The sequence below is a fragment of the Strix uralensis genome, chromosome 13, assembly GCF_047716275.1.
Source record: "Strix uralensis isolate ZFMK-TIS-50842 chromosome 13, bStrUra1, whole genome shotgun sequence".
NCBI classification, from domain to species: domain Eukaryota; kingdom Metazoa; phylum Chordata; class Aves; order Strigiformes; family Strigidae; genus Strix; species Strix uralensis.
In genome coordinates, this window is record NC_133984.1 from 9,649,775 (window position 1) to 9,670,938 (window position 21,164).

Genomic DNA, 21,164 nt, shown 5'->3' on the forward strand with positions numbered 1-21,164 from the left:
TAGACATCATTACATTAGAATAATTGCTGTGGAATCAGCAAGTGCGTACATAATCTTTAATGCCTGGGAAATCTCACACAGTTTCAAAATAATTAAAAGTGGGATTAATCTAGATGCCAGACAATGCCTGCCTAATTACTAATGAATAAAGCTGTCTGAATGGCTGCAGCCCCCTCAGCAGCATCAGCTGCTCCAGGACTTTGAAGTCAATCCCCTATTAATGCACGACAGGGCAGGGGCCCATCCCCGCAGGCTGCCACTGTCTGGAGGTTGGGGCTGGCTCCTGCCCAGGTGAGAGCCCACCCGGCTGCAGCACCCACCTGGGGTGCTCTGGGGAGATGCTGCTGCGGGGCTGGGGGCATGGGGTGTGTCGGGCGTGAGGCTCCAGGACCAGCCTGTCCCTCCTGGGGCATCTGCAGTTGTGCAGATGTGCTCTGCGTGTGGCTGGTGAGCTGGCCCCAGGACGGCCCCGTGGCAGGATTTCAGGGTAAAGGCGTGCAGGAAGTGGTTACGGGGCTGGGTGAGAAGCCTCAGCTGGGCAGGGGTCCCCAGCGCCGCCGAGCAGCAGGACCCATGTAGAGAAGTGCCCACTGGGGAGATGATCTGTCCCCATGCTTTGAGCAGTACTGTTTTGCAGACCTGACTTTCATATGTCATGTTTTGATTCCTTTCAAAAATAAACCAGCAACACTGGGAAGACTCTGGAGCCCTGTGGAGCCCCTGCATCCTAAACCGACATCTCCTTCACCGAGAGCTGCACAAACCCAAAATCAGTGCAGCTTTTGCCATTCCAAGGCTGTGCCGATGCTCACTGTGGCAGCAGGGATTTGCTGCGGCTTCTCTGCTCTGGCAGGCAGCAGCGGCCCATGCAGAATACAGCCGTGCACCAGCCCGTGTCACCGCCCCACACCCCGAACAGCGGCCGGGCAAAGCCCCTCTGCGGCGGGCCGCTCTCAGGAGCGTTGCGGCCAGGCTGGCTGTAGCTGGCGGTCACCCACGTCTTGCCGCCAGGCTCCAAGCAGGGACCTCTGCTCCCCTTGAGCAGCTTCGTGGTTTTATGAGGGGGTAAATATACAAAGAACCCAAATCCTCCCTGCAGGGCAGGTGCTGCGGTGCACATCCCAGCTGAGCACCAGCACGGCTGGGGCACGCTGGCCGTGTGCTGGGCCAGCTGCGTGTCAGGGTCAGGATGCCCGTGGTGCTGGTGGGTAGAAGCCATGCTGTACCAATTGGCAGTGTGCCCCACACTTGTGTCCCCCAGAGATGTTTGCAGAGACCAGCCACAGATTTTACAGTCATGACTGGGATTTTTGTGTTCTCTGGAGAACTGCCACACCTGGAATAACCCTGCTGCTTGGGCTGAAGGCCAATGTTAGAAAATCCCCTTTCCTCTGTTCCCAGTGGTGTTCCCAGTGCTGGGGGATAACCCGGGCTGCTGCTGGGAAGTGTATTTGCTGCTGCCATTGATGTTTGTTGTAATCCTTAGAGGTTTTTTTATGGGCATGTATTTATTTTGATTCACTAGAAAGATACACTGCCTGCCCCCTAGATCAAGGCAGGCTAATTGCTCAGGTGGACAGATGAATGCAGTGAGCGTGTCCCTCGGCTGGAGGGTGGCTCTGAGGCTCCTGCCTCCCTTTGGCTACCCTGCCGTCGCCCGCTTTCAAGTGGCAGCTCCTTTGGTTTCTGAATACCTACAGAAAGAGAAATAACTGGCAAACAAATTTCTCTGATCTCTCTTTACAAGCGGCTCTTTCCCCCTGGAGAGATTGGTGGTAGGTGTTAGAAAAGGGCGTTTTATATCAGGTCAGAATTGTTCACGCTGAGGATTGGCAAGTAACACTGTCCTCCCTGCGATGGGCACCACAGTACCACTCGCATTGCAAAATCCCCCGACGTCCCCGGAGTGAAGGAGCACATTGTACTTTTGCCAATAAGCAGCTCCTGAGGCGCTGGGGCTAGTGAAGCTTGGGGTTTTTAAAAGATGTATTTGTTACCATCAGTCTGGGAGCTGCAGTTGGAGCTGTGCAGCTCAGGCTGATGGCACCGGGCACCGGGTCTTGCAGAAGCGGTGGTCCCATGTCACATCCAGCCCATCCTGCCAAGTTCAGGGCTGCCTTTTGCCATCAAGTAGCTGGTCTCGTTGCCAGCACGTGGCCACAGCTATGCCGGCTTGAGCAGCCAAAAAGTGGGGTGCTCCATGGGGTGAGGGTTGGGCTGGCAGAGGGGATGGCGGTGGAGGGGGTCTGGAGCTGGGGTGAAAATCTGCCCGTCCTCTCCAGGAAGCACAAGGTGGAGATGGGGGAGCAAGGAGGCTGTGCAAGCCAGCATTTCACCCCTGATTAAATAACATAAAGCTGGATTTGGTGCTGTGCAAAATTAATGAGGCTGCATTGTTTATTTATATATATAAAAGTTACAGGTGCTTCCTGGGAGCAATGAATTGTGAATAAAAAGCAGCAATATGCTGAATTTTTAAAATATAGAAAAATGTATTCTTACAGTGCAAATGTATGGGAATAATGGGGAGGGAATCACAGAACTGTTTCCCTCAGGTCCTGCTCTCCAGTGTCCGAGTTTGCATGTGGAGGACTCACACCTGGAGGTGGCCCAGGCAGTGCCAGGTACCGTCCCTACGGCCAGTGTCCTTGGCAGGCATCTAAGCCAAGAGGTGACACGTGGGCAGCTGTTGCAGAGAGGAGAAGTGGAGAGCTCTTCCCCTCGTCGAGGAGCCTGGGGTGTGACCATCACCCTGGAAGACACGTGGGGTTGGTGAGTCACGAGTGTGCTAGTCCTCTCCGCAGAGGGGTACGCACGGGAGCAGGGACCCCCCGTCTGCTGGTGCAAAGTGGTGGCACCGGGACTGCTCAGGGTGGGCGAGTGGGCGCACAGAGAAGGACGGTGTCTGTGGCGGGTCTTTGTCACAGCCCTGTGCCCCTCTCCCTGCCACGCTTTGGGCAGCACTGCTGCGTTTCGGCTGCCTCCGTGCTGGGGTTGCTCACGGGGTCCCTCCAGGGCTCAGCCCAGCGCTGTGCCCGATCCTGCCCAGGGAGGCCGCGTGCATCAGGCCCTGCCAAAACGTTGCTGCGTGCCGGGGCCGATTGGGCACGCCGGGGAGGCAGACCCGATGCCAAAGCAGGCAGAGGGGGCAAGGTTTGCAACAGCAGCTTTCCCAAGCAGTCACAGATTTCACGGCAGCAAGAACAGGGCTGCTCCCTCCCGCTGCGTCCTCAAGCTCCGTCATGGAGAGAACACAAATTAAAATTAATGACGGCCTGCCTTCCTCCGGTGCCCTTCAGAGCACGTTACGCACTGCAGCTGCCTGGCCGGCCGTGCCGATGGCGTGAGCGGGGCTGGCTCTGCGGGGACACCGCGGTGCTGCTGACTCACACGCCGCGGTGCAACCAGCTTCCCCTCGCTGCCGGGTCACACTATTGCAATGCTTTTTTTTTTTTTTTTTCCTTTTTTTTTTTTTTCCTTTTTATGGCCTTGCTGAGAAAATGCTGCATCGGCGTCAGCGCGTGCGAAGTGCTGCCTGCAGAATTTTAACTCCCTCCCAGGGCCTTTCGGGATGTCGCTGCCCATCTGGAGGGAGTCATGCTGGCTCTTTGTCAAACATCACATTGATTTTAAAATTACTTTGATGGCTCTTTAAGGCAGTGCACTTTTTGTGGCCCTCTGCATTTGTCAAAGCTGATCTCTCTCTTTTCCCGGTGGCAGGGCAGAGGGGCAGCATTATCTGGTTTGGCTGCGTTGATTTTCCGGGAGCAGTGGGTCAAATTTTGGTTGGGAAGAAGGAGATCAGAACTGAAATGTCTGACTCTCAATTTTTCCCCAGTGGTGCTCAGTTCTTGAGCAGGGTGGGACTCACTGAACACACTCTGTCGGCAGAGTTTTTTTCCCCAAACCACCTGGGCGGTGGATGAGACGTCACTACCTGGGCTAGAGATTTATAAGGTGCAGACCATGAGCCGTGATAAAGGTGGATCGGACCCAACACGCTGCTGAATCTGGCAGCCCATTCCCTAAATCCTAACAGCCCGTTTGAGCTGGCTGCTTTTCTGTCACTTTTGTACAAAAATGGAAGACAAAGCAAAGACTGCAGAGGCAACACTAGAAATTAAGATCTAAAGGTGACTCATTCTGTCACCTTCTGCAGGCTGCAGAACAGCCTTTCCTTGAGGATAAATACAATCTCTGTATCTGTACACTCAGCTGTTAATACTGTAAATGAAGTACAATGTTTTTCAGATTATTGAATCATTACTGTCAGTAGAACAAGCAGCTCAAGCAGGCTGCCAAGGCAGGAGATGAAAGAAATCATTAATTTTACGTTACTGGTTCATGCACAAATTTCTGAGTGGGGGTGATTAACTGCTGGAACAAGCCACCAAGGGGAGCAGGGGGTTCTCCGGTTCCTGCTGTCTCCAGATGAAGGCTGGCTGCCGTCGTGCAGGGGATGCTTTTGCCAGACAAAATTGTTGGACCCAGTGCAAGTGCAACTGGCTGAACCATGGTGGGAGCCCACCACGTGCAGGGGGCCAGTAGAGATGATCTAATCTCAGCCACCCTTAACAGTTGTGATATGCTCTTAAAAAAGGTGTTGCTGTTAGTGTAAGTTCTGAATAGTCATGGGTCAGTTCATTCTGACTCTTTAAAGAAATATCTTTCAGCTGGCACCAGCCACTGTCGATGCTTGGTCCCCTGTGCCTCCAGGGATGGTGCAATACGCTGCCTGCCTCCATCCCTGCAGTGCTCAGTGGGTCTGTGCACACTGTGTAGCCTCCCTGGCAGGGAAATGCAGGCACAGAGATGTGCAGTGCCTTGCATTGGGGTTTGGAAAGGCCCCAGGGTGGGAGGGAGACTGCTCTGAGGGTGACAGCATGGCAAAACTGCCTTTTGTCATTGTCAACTGCAAAAATGAGCTCTCTGCACTGCAATTGGTTGAACATTTTATATATTGCTTGTGTGTGGCAGATCACAACAGAGGACATTGGTCCTCATTGCCCTTCATCCCCATCTCTGACCCTGGCAGCACTCATCTTCCTCGCAGACCTCACGCAGGGGCTTGGACACAAGCACTTGCATGCAGCTCTATTGCTCCAATCCTGGGAAATGGCTCTGATTGATTCTCAGGACTGCTAATTAAGCAGGATGCACCTTGGATTTGCTCCACCAAATGACTGGGGTATGACTTGTTTGTTTTGCTTTTGCTCATGGTCAGCCTGGCTCCTCAAGGGAGGGCTCAGCATCCAGGGGAGCAAAGAAGATGTAGCCGAGATGAGAAGGGACACATCTAGCATGTCTCAAGGGTGACTTGATTGGTGACACCTCAGAGAAGAGCTCATTTCTTGGGCCCGCAAAGCCGAGGATGCCCGCTGCCATAGACTGTTGTGTGAGGAAGAGTGTGCTGCTAATCATGGCGCTGAATATTCGATGGTCCCTTCGCCTGCCAAAGCAGCAGAGGTGCCTGGGCCTCTCATCGCATCCCAGCCCACTCTGCCTGCAGCCGCTACCTGGACCTCTGCCCTCAGGGGCAAAGTCTCCCCCTCCCCAGCCCCACCTGAGCTCCAGGGTGGAGGTCTGAGCTCAGAGGTGCTGAGCATTGGACGTGGGATCCTTCAGCTGCTCATGGCTGGCAGGCAGTGGAGGGGGTGAGCTGCCACTGGCACGTTATCTGCTTGAAGCCATAATGACCTGGTCTTTCCAGTACAGTCATGCTTCTGGGCTTACAATAAATGCAAAGATCAAAAAAAAAAAAAAAAAAAAAAAACCAACCAAAAAAACAAACACAAAACTACAGGGGGAAAAAAAAATTTATTGAAAGGATTTATACATGCTGGCCAAGTTCTGCTTGGTATTCAGAACTGGAAGAAAGTAGGAACCTTAATGTTTACATCCGTAACAATTTAGGCTTTAATTTAGGCGATATAATGCAATCTATCTTTCTCTGGATTTTAATAGTGTTTCTATTATTTTGCTCCACGGATACTTGGAAATGTGAGCTCCTTTACTATGTGACTACTTAGACCAATAAAAGAGCTATTTACTTAACACATTAGTTTGCAGGCAGCCTTCTACGAGTCTGCTTGTGGAGGCTGCCTGCCATCCATGGCTGTGGGTATGAATATGCATAATTAATAAATGTTATTTGCTGGACATCTATTCCTGAGTGTCTCAGCTCTCCTTGACCGAGAAATTCTGTCTCTCTCAGATCTAATGAAAGGTTTAGACTTTTTAATTTATTTTCTTAGATTAGACTCAGAAAATAACCTTATTATTCTAATAGGTAGATTAGTCCCTGAGGAAGATATGAATAAATTAAAAAGTGATAGGTGAAAAATAGGCCAGAACTGCTATTACAGAAGAGTCTTTCTGACCTTTTAATTTTTGGTTCAAAAGCACAGGAAATCAGACTCTGTGATCATGCAAAACGCAGCCAGCTGATCGTGCAGCTCAAATAGCTCTTTTTCTGTGAAAAATGATAGAATTTCTACTAGAGCAACCATTTTCTCTGGAAATACATTTTAAGTGCCTGTTGTATTAAATCTATTTGAGATTGCATCAAGTGCGTAAAATTCAATGTATGTGTTAAATCCCATTTTGGACTGTACACGCTAGAGGGAGCTATGGAAAAACCAATCCCCAGGCTGCTGCCAGGCTCCTGCCCTTCTCCCCTGGGAAAATGGGTGTCTTTGAGAAGCAAAGCCTGGAAAAGTCTGTTTGAGGATGTTGGAGGAGCAATTCTGTTGAAAGTAAAGAGTATTGGTTGTATATGCTGATTTTTGTCAAAGTTTTAGATGGGAAAAAGGCTTTGATTTCAATCACATCAAAATGTGGCATTTTGAGAATGTTCCTTGTTAGGTGATGTTGGTCCTTTTGGATGTTTACCCTGTATTCCTGCTCCGCACTGAAACATTGTACATACAGCCAGGAAATGCTTTTACACCATATACCACTCTCAGCAGGAAAAATTGCCACTGTTGAAGGTATCCAGGACCCAATTAAAATGTTTCAGAGTATTGGAAATTATTTTTGCAGACTTGTTTCATCTGAAATTCCAGCTTTTTCTCCTGCTTCCAGCATCTTTGCTTTCCAGTGCAGGAGAGGGAGTGAATCACCATGGTCCCCATGTGCCCATCACCCACAAATTTGCCTGATTCCTTCTTAAAATCCCCTGCGCTCCCAATATCTGCAGCTTCCCATGGAGGGATTCCTTGGGGCTGGGGGAGAGGGAGCTCCTTTGCTTTTCTTCTGCCTGACCCCCTCTCTGTGTTGGGAAACAGGGAATGGGATTTCCCAGCTCACCAGCAAAGTCCCAGCTTCCAACCGCCTCCCGGGCCCCCGTTTTCCTCAGCTGAAGGATGCTTGTTTATAAAGGCTGACTTACGATGACAGAAACACAGATAATCTTTTTTGCCTTCTTTTTAAGCTAATATTAGGAACTGGTGACATAATCCCCGTGCAATGAAGGACCCTTGAGGAGGGTAATGCACTGCGAGGCCAGGACATGCCCTACAGCCGCTCCGAGGGCTGTATTTTTGCAGGGACGGCTTGCACCCGCGGCTTTATGGAAAAGATTGAGGCTGTTACTGGAACAATGCTGAAATCAGTGCAGAGGTATGAGAATTTAGCCCATGCTGTTATTAATGGTCATTACAGTGCTGCATATGTGAGGCCTGTACGATAACAGGCGCAGGCTGTTTGCTTTGCTGGGTTACAGTACAACGGCATCTTTGTTGCAGCTTTGATGAGCTGTCTATGCTGCAGCTCGGGCAAGGGCTGCTTTTCTGTCTGTAAGGAAACATCATTTCTGTTAAGGCAGAAATATTTCCCTCTGAACAACAAGAAAAGAAAAGCCAAGCAGTGGTCTTGTCAAGCGCTGTTCCACTGATAAAACAGAAAATAGGACAAAAGTTTTCTCCCATCAAACAGGGTTATTCTCAGCAAAGAGCAGACATCTCCTATTTATTTATTTCCTCTTGCTCCTGTGCTCTTTTTGTGTCCCCAGCTGTGTAAAGTTTCAAAGGGTCTCTGGGTCTGACGATGCAATTCCCCAAAAGACCTGACCCTGGGGATAAAGAAATCCAGCAACAGGCTGGAAGAGAGAACCAGACACTAGCTAACTAGGCGGGAAGGGTTTCCAGGATTTCACTTGAACCATGGCACAGTGGTGGATGCAGGGCTCGGCAGGTGGGATGTGCACACCACTGCATTTTGAGGACCACAGGTCTGAGCCGCGGTGGTGCAAGGAGTAGCAATCCTTCCCGGCCTCTCCCACAGTGATTAATGCACCTTTTGTAAATCACAGAAAAAAAAATATTAGCTGAGTAATGCTTAAACAAAGCAGCTGTGTGTTTCGGTATGGTGGAGAGTATGCAAGCTAGGCTGCCCAGCCTGGCCCAAGATCAGATTTAGAGCGGCTTTTAGCTTCTGATGAAGCCTGGCACACGCTTCTGCTTGGAGCCGTGACACTGGAAGAGCCAAAGAGACTAATCTGGGAAAGGAAGATACCTCCTTAGCATCAGCTGCATCCTAAGTCTACCAATGACCCAGGGAGATGTTATTCCAGTGTGATCTGAAATGCACACCAGACACAATATCTGTCGGTGCTGTGATCTGCAGGGAAAGGTCTCCACGGGGGGATGGAGCTGGTTGTGTTCAGAGGTGATGCTGCGATTCGGCAGGACACACCAGGAGCAGGGTATGGTAGGGTTCCCTGCATGCTGGGCATTGTTGAGAAACAATTTTTCTCCTTCTCAGATGCATCTTAGGCTCTCCGAAGGCACAGCTGAGTGCTGAGGGACAAAGTTGTATCCTGTGTGTTGTTCCCCACTACCGTACCTAGTTTATTTAGAAAAAAGGCAGCAAGGCTGCCAGAAGCCACTCTTTGCAATATGATGCAGCAACTGAAAGTAGAAACTCTGCTTTTTATGGCTCTCGTAGCAAGGCTTCCCATTTAGCCCAGGAGTAGCAGCTGTTCTCCCAGTTTACAACACACAAACAGACTGCATTGTTTTCTGATTTGCCTTTTTTATTACAGCAGATATTGGATGGGTAGCTAGTGAAAGAAAGCAGGGAAAGACCAGCCCAGCTGGTTTGCTTTCCGGCATTTGGGAACTGTAGGAGCTCAGCACATGCTCCTCCAGACAAACACCACCCAGGTGCCCCCGCAGACGGTGCTGCTATCTCTGGGTGCATGGGAAGGGGCTCTTCTTTGGGACAGAGCGTGCAGGCAGGTGGGTCAGTGAGCTGGTGGTCCTGGGGGACCCTTTTGTATAGGGGATGTGTTGCAAGCCCTGGGAGATGCCCCATGAGGCAGGCAAGAACCAGCCTGTGAGGTTGGCTCTGCACAGCTGGTGGGAGCGCTGCAATCAAAAGGGACTTTTTTCCCTCAAGTCATCAAACATGACTGCATTAATGCGAGGGAGCAGACAGCTGAGTAGGCAGGGGCCATTTTAACAACATGGTAACGCCTTTATTTTTTTTTTTTTTAAACCCAAGATCACACCTGCAAATGGCTGAACTGATTTCTGTAACTTGGGCTTCTCTGTGCCAGTTGCTCAGGGGGCTATTGCTTCCTCAGCTGAGCCTTCTGCAATAAGCACTGGATTTTTGGAGAGTGTCCTCAAGCTCATTTACCCTTCCTGACTGCTCTCATGGTGTAGCAAAGCAAAGGGGCTTGTGTCAGGACTTACCATGCAGGCCGCTCTGCAGGGCTCTCCTCTGCCTTCAGGTGACATAAATGCTTGTGAACTGGAGGCAGGTTACCAGCCCTTGCTGGAGGCAGAGGCTATGCCAACACGCTGGTTCCTTCAGTGCATTGCTCTGGTGATTACAGCTCGACTCAGCCTCGCAGCGCTGCTGCTCTTCCTGCCCAAACCTCTCCTGGGAGAGGGAGGTTTTGGCAGGCACTTCTCCAGTGTAAGGTAGAGTCACTGGGGACTGGAGTTCATTAACCACAACCGTCTCGCATGCGCCTGAATTGGGTGCAGGCTCCGGCCATCGAGGGAGAGAAGCGAGTGCCAGCAGCCAGTGAGTCAGCGCACTCGCTCAGTATTTGCTAGGCTTGGGTGGGGTTCCTCAGAATTGCCAGTTGACTTCCAGAGAAACATAAATCACTACGGTTATACAAGCTTCAGTTCTACAGATCCCTGTTTAACAGCCAGGATGGGGTTTACAGTTAATTAAGAAAAGAAAAAAAAAAAGAAGAGGGCATGTGAAAGCAAAACCCAAATGTCTTTAATAATTATCCCAAGAGCAAAAACTTTCACTCTTCCTTCGGACGATGACAAACACTGGGGAGCAGCCGCCCCCGGAAACTCGGGCCCCTCCTGCCTCCCCTCCCTTTGAAGCTCAGTTTCCTTCCCCCCGGCGGTGCGGCGACGTGACTGGGGACAGCGTGTTCATCACATGCTGGCACTCTTGCTCTCTGCAGGGCTGTGCCTGACTGCTGCTACAGCCGCCGGGTCCTCCCTGCAGAGCAGTTCCTCCATGGCTGCTTAGGAGAGGGGCAAACAGGGCGGCCGTAGTGGTTTGCAGGCCGTTGGAGAAGGAGCAAGCCCTCCTTCCCCATCTTGCCTGGCTCTGCGCATCTCTGCATAGGTGTGTGCAGGGGAGGGGGGACAGGAACATTCTTTTGCTGAAGGAAGGGACTAAGTGGTGTCCTGTGGGTATCCCACTACACCAGTCAGCGAAGAACAACTCCCAAAGGCTTTAGTTTAACACATCTGGGCCTCCCTTATCTGCTCCCACAAATTAACCGAGAGCATCTTTTCCTGCCCTCTCTTTGCTGGTCCAAGCCATCTCATTTAAGAGTCTGACTACCTGATCTTTGGGGTCTTCTTTCCTGCATGTACCTGATGCTCACAACCGCCCACGGCCCATTGCCTCCCTTGTGAGTTCTTGTTCCCCTATGGTGTTTCTACCTTCGACGTTACGTTCCTTCTCTTGCAAGTCCAAAGAACAAAGCTGTCCTCCCCACGCACTCAGGTGCTCCTTCTTTTCCTAACTGAGCTCTGCAGTGCAGAGTTATTAATAAAAAATCACAACGTCATGTACAGCCCGCACCATCACATCTGTCAATGTCACTACCACGCAAGATTGTGTGGTTTTTTACACCTTTTAGTGTTTCTTTGCTGCAGCAGTTGTTTAAAAAGAGGAGGAAAGCTGAGAAATCCCTCCCCACCTGCCAGAAGAAGGGAGCGATAATTTCAGTTTGGGGTGTGGCAGTTTGATATTGTCATTTGTGATTATTAAAAACTGTTATTTGCCAACATTCAGCTGATAAGAAGAAAAGATTTCTAATACTCTACCAGGATTTATCTTGGCATGTCAGCCTTTTATGTAAAATGTTGTTTTCTAAGCCAAGCTCATGGCCTGCATCTCTGTTTACCCCTTGGTAACACGTGTTAGGGTTAATATTCATCTGTGACCATTAAAAGCAACTTCTGCTTGAGTGGGGTTAGGTGTTGCAGACTTATTTTCAGCATTTCCTGTAGTTAGCACAGTCAGTAGGAGATCACAGAAATGCAATGCAAGATCCTCTCACAGCAAACACTTGGTTTCGCTGCCCTGAGGGTGAGCAACCTGTGGAGTGACAGCGGACCCAGAGCTCCTCTGCCTCTGCACATTGAGGAATTCAGGACAAAACCTTCTGAAGAAAACTTTGCAGCAAGAAAATGCAACGCGACAGGAAGTTAGAGACTGGGGCAGGACTTTATAGTGGGGGTGAGGGTGAATCTTCTTCTCTGCGTGCTTTCTTTCTGTGTTTTCCTTGGGGCTTGTCAAAGCAGGGATGGGAACTGTAATGAGTTACCTCCCTGGTGCTCCCCATAGCAGTGTCTGGCTCACTCTGTTGATGGATTTGCAGGCTTTAACAGCAAGAATTGGAATTAGCTTGTAGCTCTCTTAGTGCCTCAGAGGATTCAAAGTTCCAAAAGAATGTGGGACAGGGGAGGGGGGTCACAGCATCATCCCGAAGCACCAGGTCTCTCCAGCATGGTATGCAGAGGAGCACCAGGTCTCATGGCCCCACAAGGGGATCTACAAGTGGGTGGCAAGGTGACACTGGCCCAGAGAACGACTGCAGCCTTCGTTAGCCCTCTTGGCCCAAATTATTCTAAAATACAATCTCTTTCTATATATCTGGTGGACTTGACTGTGTTTGGTTAATGGTTGGACTCGATGATCTTAAGGGTCTTTTCCAACCTAAATGATTCTATGATTCTATATATACATTGCCACTGGGGCACAGATCTGCAGCCTTGTTTCTGCTCCACATGTGGATTTGTTCACATTTTGCATCCGTGGGCATGCACATTAGCAGGGCTTTGCAGAGGGCAAGCTGGGCCATTGCCATGGCTGGACCCCCAGGAGATGGCAGGGACAGGCGACAGTCGGTGGCAGCCTGCGTTTCCGGGAGCACGGGAGCCTGACTCGGGCAATGCAGCGGGTGCCCTTCTGTGCTGCAGCCGCCAGTCATGAAAATGGGACCCAAATAGGTTTGTTGGGAGCAAGCCAAAGCTGGAATTAGAGCGTGACTGTTGTGTCCATGGGGAGGAGAACGGCAGCCCTGGACCAGCTCACTGTGTAGGCAAACAGCTGCAGGGAGAGTTTGGTGGAGCCAGGGCGACAGGGTGATGGAGAGAGGGCTGTGACAGGACTGGGGGCTCTGTCCGGTCCTCCTCGTTCACTGGTACGTGAGGCTACTTGGGAACCTCATCACTTGAAAGGCAGGAGGGAGGAGATCTCTTCCAACTGTAAAAATCCCTGACTGCCTTGTGCTGGCTTGTGTGAGTGGTCATTTACTTCCCAGCAGGAGAGCTGCACCCGGAGTGCAGTGGAAGGAAATCCTGCTCTGTGCTGGAATTGCTCTGGGTCTTAGTGTTTGCAGATGCTAATTTCTCCAGTGCCCAGACAGCCATGCCCGCCCAGTGCCACCAGTCCTGCCCTCCCACACGTGTGTGCTTGGCAGCCCTGTGCAGCGCGGAGTACCAGGGATATTTCTTCCTCCATCATTACAACTACCTTACACCACGTGCTACTTTCTGCTGTTTTATTTAGCAGTAAAGAGCGAAAGGTCACTTGCTCACTGCAGCCTGGTGGGGTGAGCATGCTGTGGTGCATAATGCAGGAAGGATATCCAATCTACCTGCTCCTTCTGCTATCCATGGGCTGTTCACAAAAACACAGTAATATCCCTTCCCTCCAGACACCTGCCAAAGACACGAACCTCTCCTGCTTTGTAATTCCTGCACAGGAGGCTGTGGAACACAGATGAGAAGCCAGAGACTGAGGGACCCCAGTCTGGTCCTCTCTGGCTTCCTCCCCTTCCCTGGGGCAGCCCAGAGCACAGAGGTCCAGGATATTCCTGTTTCTCCTCTCCATGGCAGGATTTAAGGTTCATCCAGCTGGTCCTCTGCTTGTTCACAGAGTTGTGTGCGCAACCCAGCTGAGCATCTAACCTCAAATATAGGCCCTCTAAACCTACCAGCTAAGCAACCTGCTGAAGTGCTGCAGTTCTGTGCAAATCCCAGCCCAGGTTAGCCAAGCATGGGCATGGCCAGCCTGCCTCAAATGGATGCCGTGAGCAGATCACACGCTTCTAAAGCCAGCTGGAGATGTAAAGCACCTATACGTCCACCCACAGACAGGAGCCTGCCTCTCAGCCTGCCCCACGCCAAATACGGGATGTGGCGTGAGTCAAAATGAGGGACACCAGAAAATAATAGACTTCACATGAAGAAGAGCAGTAATTTGCAGCTGTAAATCACCTTTCATCTACAGATCACAGAGGCGTCTCAAGCACTAATTAACGCAGCCTTGCAGCATCCCTGCCCCATAACTAGCGCAGGGCAATGGTTATTCCATCCTCTGGCACGCGGCCACGTGTCCTTGCAGGCACCTGCAAGAGGGAACTGGCTTGCGAGGTTGGTCCTGTTCCACTTCTCACGGCTGTGCTGGAGGTGCCCACGCACCTGTGCCAAGGTGCTGGTGTGTGTCCCGAGCGTGTGCAGGTTTGGTGTCTGCTTCCACAGCAGGCAGGTGAGGATGGGCCAGGGCTCTGCACCAGTGAATGGACAGCAGCAGTAGAATCCACTCTGGATCTCAATCCATCGATACCTTGGTTTTTATTTGATATTTTCTATGTGGAAATCAATAATTCGCTCAAAGAAAACTTGAGCAAGAAAGGTAAGCCATTCCAGCAGCAAAGAGCTCTAGCAGGGTTGTAAATAAAGTATGGCAGGAAAGTTTCCAGTCTCATGAAGTTTTCATAAATTTATGTATGTGTGTACATATATATAAAATATATATATACATTTACAAAATATTTTCAAAAGAGCTAGAGTTCTTTAACCTTAGTAGTTATCTATGTAAAGTTGGAGACAAACCCAAAGTACTTGCTAACTCAGGCATGGAGCACAGAAGACAGGTTCACAAGGATCTGTATGTCAGGTTGTTTGTATTCCTCAGGCACTGCGTTGAAGCCTGGCCTGTCCCAGCCTCCATCTCCTGCTTTTCTGAGTCGAGGCCTCTTTCCTAGGGAAAATTAAATATGCTTTTCTGGGAAGAATTTAAGTGTGTGAGAGAGATAGGAAGTGGCATAATCAGGAAATTTCCCAGTTAGCTGTAGGTGTACCAGACTTGTCTTCCCTCCCCCTGGGCTTGGTATCTACAATACACACCCTGCAGCATGCCGGTGCCTGAAGGATGTAACAGTAGACTCTGGGCTACAAGTCTATTTTGAGTTTTCAGTGAGCAAAATGAAGCAGAAGTTACTGGGCTGCATGTGGGAATTCAAATGTAAGACTGTGAAATATGGGAGAGAGGAATCAGACTGGGTAGTCTCTCTCTGCATTCGAAACGTCTACGAACATTGTTGAAATACTGTGTGTGAGCATTTTGCAAGGCTGAAAATAGCTCTGCAAGGTGCTGGGTGACAGTGAAAGCCAGCCCCTGGCATTGCACGGCTCCCAGCACTGCTTCACTGTCACACCAGGAGCTTTGCTGTACAAAGAAAGCACAACTGGAGTCCGCTGCTTTGTCCATGTTACAAGCAGGTAAATTAAAGGTTAGAGAGATTGTCATTTGCTTCACAACATGGAGGGTATCAGGGCAGGAGTGAGACCCGTGAGCCCTTGCTGACAGTCCCTTGTTCTGACTTCTGCATGATGTGGGATTCATTTCCTTCGTTAAAAATAACCTTGTTTATAACCTCTGTTTCATGATTCAGCTTTTCTGCAGTCAACAACTGATCGCCATCAAAGCAGGGTAGCATCAGATTTCAGGAGGAAGATGCGATGGGCTGTTCCTTGCAAAGGGCAGTTTGACTGAGGAAACAAGGGATACTTGTCAAAGGGCTGCTCTTTTTGGAGAGGAGTTCTCCCCTCTGAGATCACTGTGCCTGGAGCTTCTTGTGTGCAAATCCCCACCCATGGCTTCTGCTCTGCCAGAAACACCGGTGCTTCATCACCATGAATGTGGCCCCGTGCAGGCCCAAAGGTACAGACAAACGTGGTTTTCCTGATTCTTCTCCTCCTTCTTGCCTGTAGGTCAGAGCATCAGACATGCATTACTCTACATACAGCGACCCAGAGCCCTACCAGTGGCACAGCTACCGGTTTTACGTCTAAAGCAAGACTCATTGCCAAGAAAAATCTCCTAGAAAGTCTCACACGCCCGCTTTTATTCCTCGCGCTGTGGTGTGATGCAAGTGTCTCATGAGCAGCACAGCTTTTAAGGACCATGTTGCCAGGGTTTGCTCGCTGCTGTATTATCTTGCCTGCAAAAATCAGGCTACGCAGCTGCAATCCTCATCCCGTTCAGCAGACAGGGAAGCGGAGGCACAAAACGACGGGACCAGCATTTTCCAAAAGCGTCAAAGCGTCTTGTGATTTTTGGCTAGCTCCAGGTTAACTTGCCACTTTCAGATGGGTCAGCCCACCAGCTGCTTCAGAAGCTGCTGGCCCAAGTGATGTGCACATGACCACACAGATGATCGGTAGCTGAGACCTAAACAGAAGCCAGACCCCTGAGACGTCATCCTGTGATGAAAATTTGAGCTCATTCTTCCTTTTTTAGGAGCTAATCCTTTGTCCTTGCAGCAAGAGGAATTTTCCATAAAAGTGATTTTTTTTTTTTTACACATCATTGTGTGTTTAATGTTTAACAGTGGGATCATTATGGTTTTATTAGCAGTATGTAGTGCTTTTTCATCTTCAACTGACTTTGCAAACATTAACTAATTGATCTCAACTATGAATCAGTGGTGGTAAGTGGTAAGAGAGGCAAAGTGATCTGCTCCCAGTCACTGAGAAAGTGGTTGTCAGAACAGGGTGCAGAAATCAGGGTTCCCGCTTTGCTGCTCAGACCACAAACACTGGTGGTTTTATTACAGTAATTTCCATTAGTGCTGCTGTCAGGGAGGGCCACAGCTGCTTCTTTCTGCTTCTTGGTTGAGTTCAAGCTTGACAAAATGTAGCAAATGTCGACGAACCCCATAAAAAGCTGTTTTTTAAAAGAAATATGGGATTAACTTTGTTTTCTTCGGTGATCCAGTAGTTGCTGGTTGTTTTCAGCTCACCCTAACAAAATGCGTAATGAAATTATCTACATTTGCAGGAACTAGATACCGAAGTCAGAAATGAGTGGCGTTGCTTGCAGCCAAACGCTGTGAGGTTTTTAAGGGCCACATTGGTGAAGGCTGACTTGAAGCATCCTGAAGACGGCTGCCAGGAAATTAGCTCCTCGTTTGCAGTATGCAGAACATGTACCACGGCTTTATGATTTACTCTCTCATCTGCTTCACATTGTGTCTATTTTCCCTCGCGACTGTCCTGGCGTACGTAATTTTCTGTTGCAAAACAGGAGTGAAAATGAGCACTGCAGTGGGGAAGAGCTGTGCCACTACCCAGGTAAGGGTGGCCAAGCCTGGCAGGGACACGGCCCCTCTGTGGGGGGACAGTGACAATAGCTTTGGGGACAGAGGGGACCCAGCGGGGGGATGTGATAGTGGCTTTGAGGACAGACGAGATGCGGTTGGGGGGATGTGATGGTTGTTCAGGGGACAGAGGGGGCACAACCCCTCAGCGAGGGGATGCGATGATGACTTTGGAGATACGGGTGGGCGCAGTGGGGGGATGTGGTGGTGGCTTTGGGGACAGGGGGGAGGTGTGATGGTGGCTTTGGGGACAGTGGGGACACAGCAGGGAGGTGTGATGGTGGCTTTGGGGACAGGGTGGAGGTGTGATGGTGGCTTTGGGGACAGAGGGGACACAGCCCCTCGGCAGGTGGCTGTGGCGGTGGCTTTGGGGACGGGGCAGACTCGGTGGGGGGTGCGGCGGTGGCCGGGAAGAAGTGCGGGTGCTGGTCCCGGCTCCCCTCCGGTGCGCCGGCCGGTTCCCGTGTCACGCCGGTGCAGGTGGCGGGCGGCAGCGCCAACCCCGCGGCTGCGGGAGAAGCTGCCCGGGAGCCCGGAGGGGGCAACACCGATCTCGAGAGCCTCCCGCGGGGGCCCGGGAGCGCGGCCGCCGCTCGCCCCGCACCGGCGGCGGGTCGGGCCGGGCCGGGCCGGGCCTGCTCGGCGCGGCGCGGCCGGCCGGTTGCCATGGCAGCAGCCAGGCGGCGCGGCGGCGCGCGCGGCCGGCGGGGCGCGGCGCGGCGCGGCCCCGGAGCGTACCATGTGCGCCCGGCGGCGGGAGGCGGCGGAGGGGCCACGACGACGACGGCGGCGGCTGCTGCTGCCCTGCTAGCTCCGCCACGGCGGGCCCGGCGACCAGGAGCCGCTGCGTCAATGTAACGGCGGCGGCGGGGCGGAGGGGAGGGCGGAGGAGGGGTGGGGGGGCGCCGCCGCTGAGTGGCATTTCCACGCCGCGCGTGGCCGCCCGCCGCGGGGAAGGGGGGGGGGGCGGAGGGCGGGCGGGAGGCGTTAAAATGGCGGCGCGCAGCCGGCCCCCGCGCTAAACCGGCCCCCGTGGCTCGCCCCGTGCCGCCGCGCGTGGCACGGTGCGGCCGCCCGCTGCCTGCTAGCGCCGCCGCCGCCGCTGAGGTAAGGCCGGGCCCGGCCGCGGGGGGCCGGTTGTTCCCCGCCGAGCCGCGGGGCGCCCGGGAACGGCTCTGGAGTGCTGCGGGGGGGGGGGTTGAGGAGGGCATGTCTGTGGCGGCGGCGGGGGCTCGTCCCGCGTCCGGGGCTCGGCGGCCGCTGGCGCTTGTCCCGGGAGCGGCGGCGGGCTGGCCCGCGGGTGCCGGCGCGGCTCCTTGGCGGCGCATCGCTCCTTTGTCTGCTGGCGGCGGGCTGGCCGGCCGGCCGCGGGAGAGGCTGCGGAGGGGGGGCTGGCGCGTCGCGGTGTTTTGCTAGGGTGTCGCTTCGTTCTTAAAAAAAAAAAAAAAAGTAAAGAAAAAAACAACAAAAAAAATCCCTCAGCAAAACTAATTTTTGCAGCCGAAAGTGTTCCAAGCGCTGTCTCACCCACGAATGCCTCGTAGCGTAGCGAAATGCCTGCTCAGGGCAGGGTGGAAGCGGACTTTCACTTCTGAAAAAGCAGCACAAACTATCTGGAGGACTCCCCCACCGCTACAGCGATGAGAGAGGGGCCTGAGGGGAGGGGGGATTTTTTTTTTCCCTTTTTTTTTTTTTTTGGACTCTTATGAAGACATGCGCATTTGTTCATTCTTGCCACTGCACTGGAGTCTGCCTAGAAACAAAGAACACAGCCTGGCGAAGTTGATGCTGGCTCCGAAAGTGTCTGGCTTTTTTTTTTTTTTTTTTTGCCTTATTTACTTGTGCCATAGTTAAAAGCCTCGAGATATTTCCATGAATTATTTCCATGTGCCTGCTGATGGACTCCCCCCCCCCCCCCATACACACACCCCACCCTTCGCCCCGCTCGACCCTACCAGGCCAGGTCTACGCATTTCGGAAAGTGCAGCCATGATAGATAAAGCAACTTCTCCCATTTTCACCCAGCCCCGTGGTATGACAGTTCGCAGTAGGTGTGCCTTCCGACGGGGAGCCACCCCCTTGCTGAATCATCGTGGAGCGATGGCCGGACAGCTCGTCCGCTTGGGGAACAAAATATCCCCCGTAGAGCATGAGGCGGTGGCGAGGCGAGACGCAAGTAAGAGACCTGTTAGCATTCGGCTCAGGCGCGGGCGAGCGGTTGCAGGGAGAAAACCTTTCCCTTTCATGGCAGCGGGGGCTGCGGATGCGGTTTGGAGCTCAAAGGCAAGACGTGCGCTGCTGTAAGGAACGTCCCCTGCCTTTGAGGTAGTGAAACTCCGAGGGCCTGATCCTGCAGCTTTTGCTTCTCTGAAAACTCCTTTCTTGCACGGAGAGGCTCTGTGCAAGATCAACACCTGGCTGGAGGAGCGACGTGCAGATTCGTGGTATTGTGCGGCGGTGGTTATTAGCAGTAATCCTGTAATGCGTTTGCACAGACAACTGTGTGAGCAGTAGTGTCGTGTCCGTGCTAATTGCCTAAAACTAGTTTGTTCTGTACTGGTGAAAGTCGTTACCTTTGTTACCACAAGGAAATAATGACTTTACCTTCCTGGGGCTTGGGGCACGCGTGTGTCAGGTGCTGAAGTGTTGCAAGCTGTCTCTGCTTTTATTCAAAAGATGCTGAAAAGTATGGGAGTGAGAGGTGGGATGAGCAATTTTGAGCTGGGGTGTATCAGGCAAGACTAAATTGCAGCAGTTGTTGGACATGTAACGTGATCCTGTAATTAGAGCGAGGTAATAGTCTATGCCATGTTGAAACTATCCAGTGTCTGAGTTGGAGCAGTCTGAATGAAGCTAGTTCTTCTGGGATTATGCAGAAGCAGAAGTAATGCAATTAAAGTTTCCATACAGCAGCTTCTATGGGGTTGCAAAGATGTGTTCCCCTTGTGGGTCCTCCTTGCGGGTATTTCGCTTTTAAGGTAGTACGTGGAGGCTGCAGTGGGGCTGCTCTCCAGGTTGGAGAAACGCCTTATGTGACACAGTCCTGCTCCTTGGAGCTTTATTTACTAATTAAGGTCCAAATCTTGTATCTCAGCCCTGGGGGCAGGAAAACTCCTGAAGGAAGGACTTACAGGTTCAGCTTTGCACAGAACTGAAGGATTTAAAGGACTCTCTAATTTGTCTTAAAACTTCCCTGCCCCCACTGCTCTCTATACCCCAAAAAGACATGTGTTAGCAAGTGGTCTGGTGGAGAGCCCACAGGCTGTGGTCTTTCTAGCGCTGCTGCCAGGGGGGCAGGATCCTTGTGGGGCTCTCAAGCGGCTCTGGTTTGCTGTAGGGTTATACTGGCGCGGAGCTGTGGGGGTACAGTCATGCACAGGCAGACCTGGGAGGCTGTGCAGAGTTACGATGTGTGGGCACCAGCCCTTCTCACGGATGCTAATTTCCCTTGGTGTGTGCGTGTGTATATATATAGCCGTGGTACATATTTAAATGAAGTCATTTTAAAGTAGTGCTGGCCCAGAAAAGTTTGAGAGCTATTTCAGCATTTGAATGTTTCTCTTTGAAAGACAACGGACTGTGCAGAAGCTTCTAGGTATTATGTGATGTGCTTACAGCAGGAGAAGGTGCAGTCTGCTTTTGGGCGCAGTCAGCCTTCCCAGAAGCGGCTGAGTTTTAGGTACGCACCTGGTTCGGCCTGTATACAGCTGTATGTCTGTTGTGGGTCTGTTGTTACCTTCTAGGTGGTTTGGGATATACCGGCTGGTGGTCAGCGAGGAAATTAGCCCCTTGGTGCTGTAACCTCTGTGCTGCTCAGCCTCCTGCAGCATTTGGGCAGGTCAGGAGAAGCCAGGGTGCCACATCCTTCCCACTGCCGTAGGGGAGTGGGGGATCCCCATGGAGAATGAGGGAGTGGATCTGGGCTGCCATTCCTCCCTCCTGGTGCTGGCCCATGTGCTGCAGGAAGGTTACTGATGAGCAGGGATGCTGGGCAGTTCTCTAGCTGGGGTGTTGCATCCGCGTAGAGGATTTTTAAATGGTTTTCATGCCTGGTTCCAGTTCGTGAGCCGCGGTGGCCTCCTCTGCTCCCTCTTCTCTGTTGGGGAATGGCTGGTGTGAGGCTTAAATGTTATTCTTAGATTTTTACAGATTTAGAAGTTTTCTCCTGGGCTTGCCCCATCTTAGCAAGATGAATACATGGACCTTAGAGTTTTGCACTTTT

The 21,164-nt window shown here is 51.7% G+C and overlaps 1 protein-coding gene across 13 annotated transcripts in view; it reads left to right on the forward strand.

Annotated features, from left to right (window-relative positions):
- The first annotated feature begins 17,688 nt into the window (after positions 1-17,688).
- Positions 17,689-21,164, forward strand: part of MBNL3 (muscleblind like splicing regulator 3) — a 96,816-nt gene continuing 93,340 nt past the window's right edge. For 6 of the 13 annotated variants that reach the window (XR_012630720.1, XR_012630722.1, XR_012630721.1 and 3 more), the window contains exon 1: positions 17,927-18,049. Coding sequence is in view for 1 of the 13 variants with exons in the window: in XM_074882723.1 (XP_074738824.1) it covers positions 19,092-19,118 (27 nt within the window). In the remaining 12 variants the exon portion in view is untranslated. Of the gene's footprint in view, positions 17,797-17,926; positions 18,050-19,029; positions 19,119-19,183; positions 19,268-19,367; positions 19,387-21,164 lie in introns of those variants that run through there. The other 7 variants (XM_074882719.1, XM_074882727.1, XM_074882728.1 and 4 more) reach the window with 7 other exon arrangements.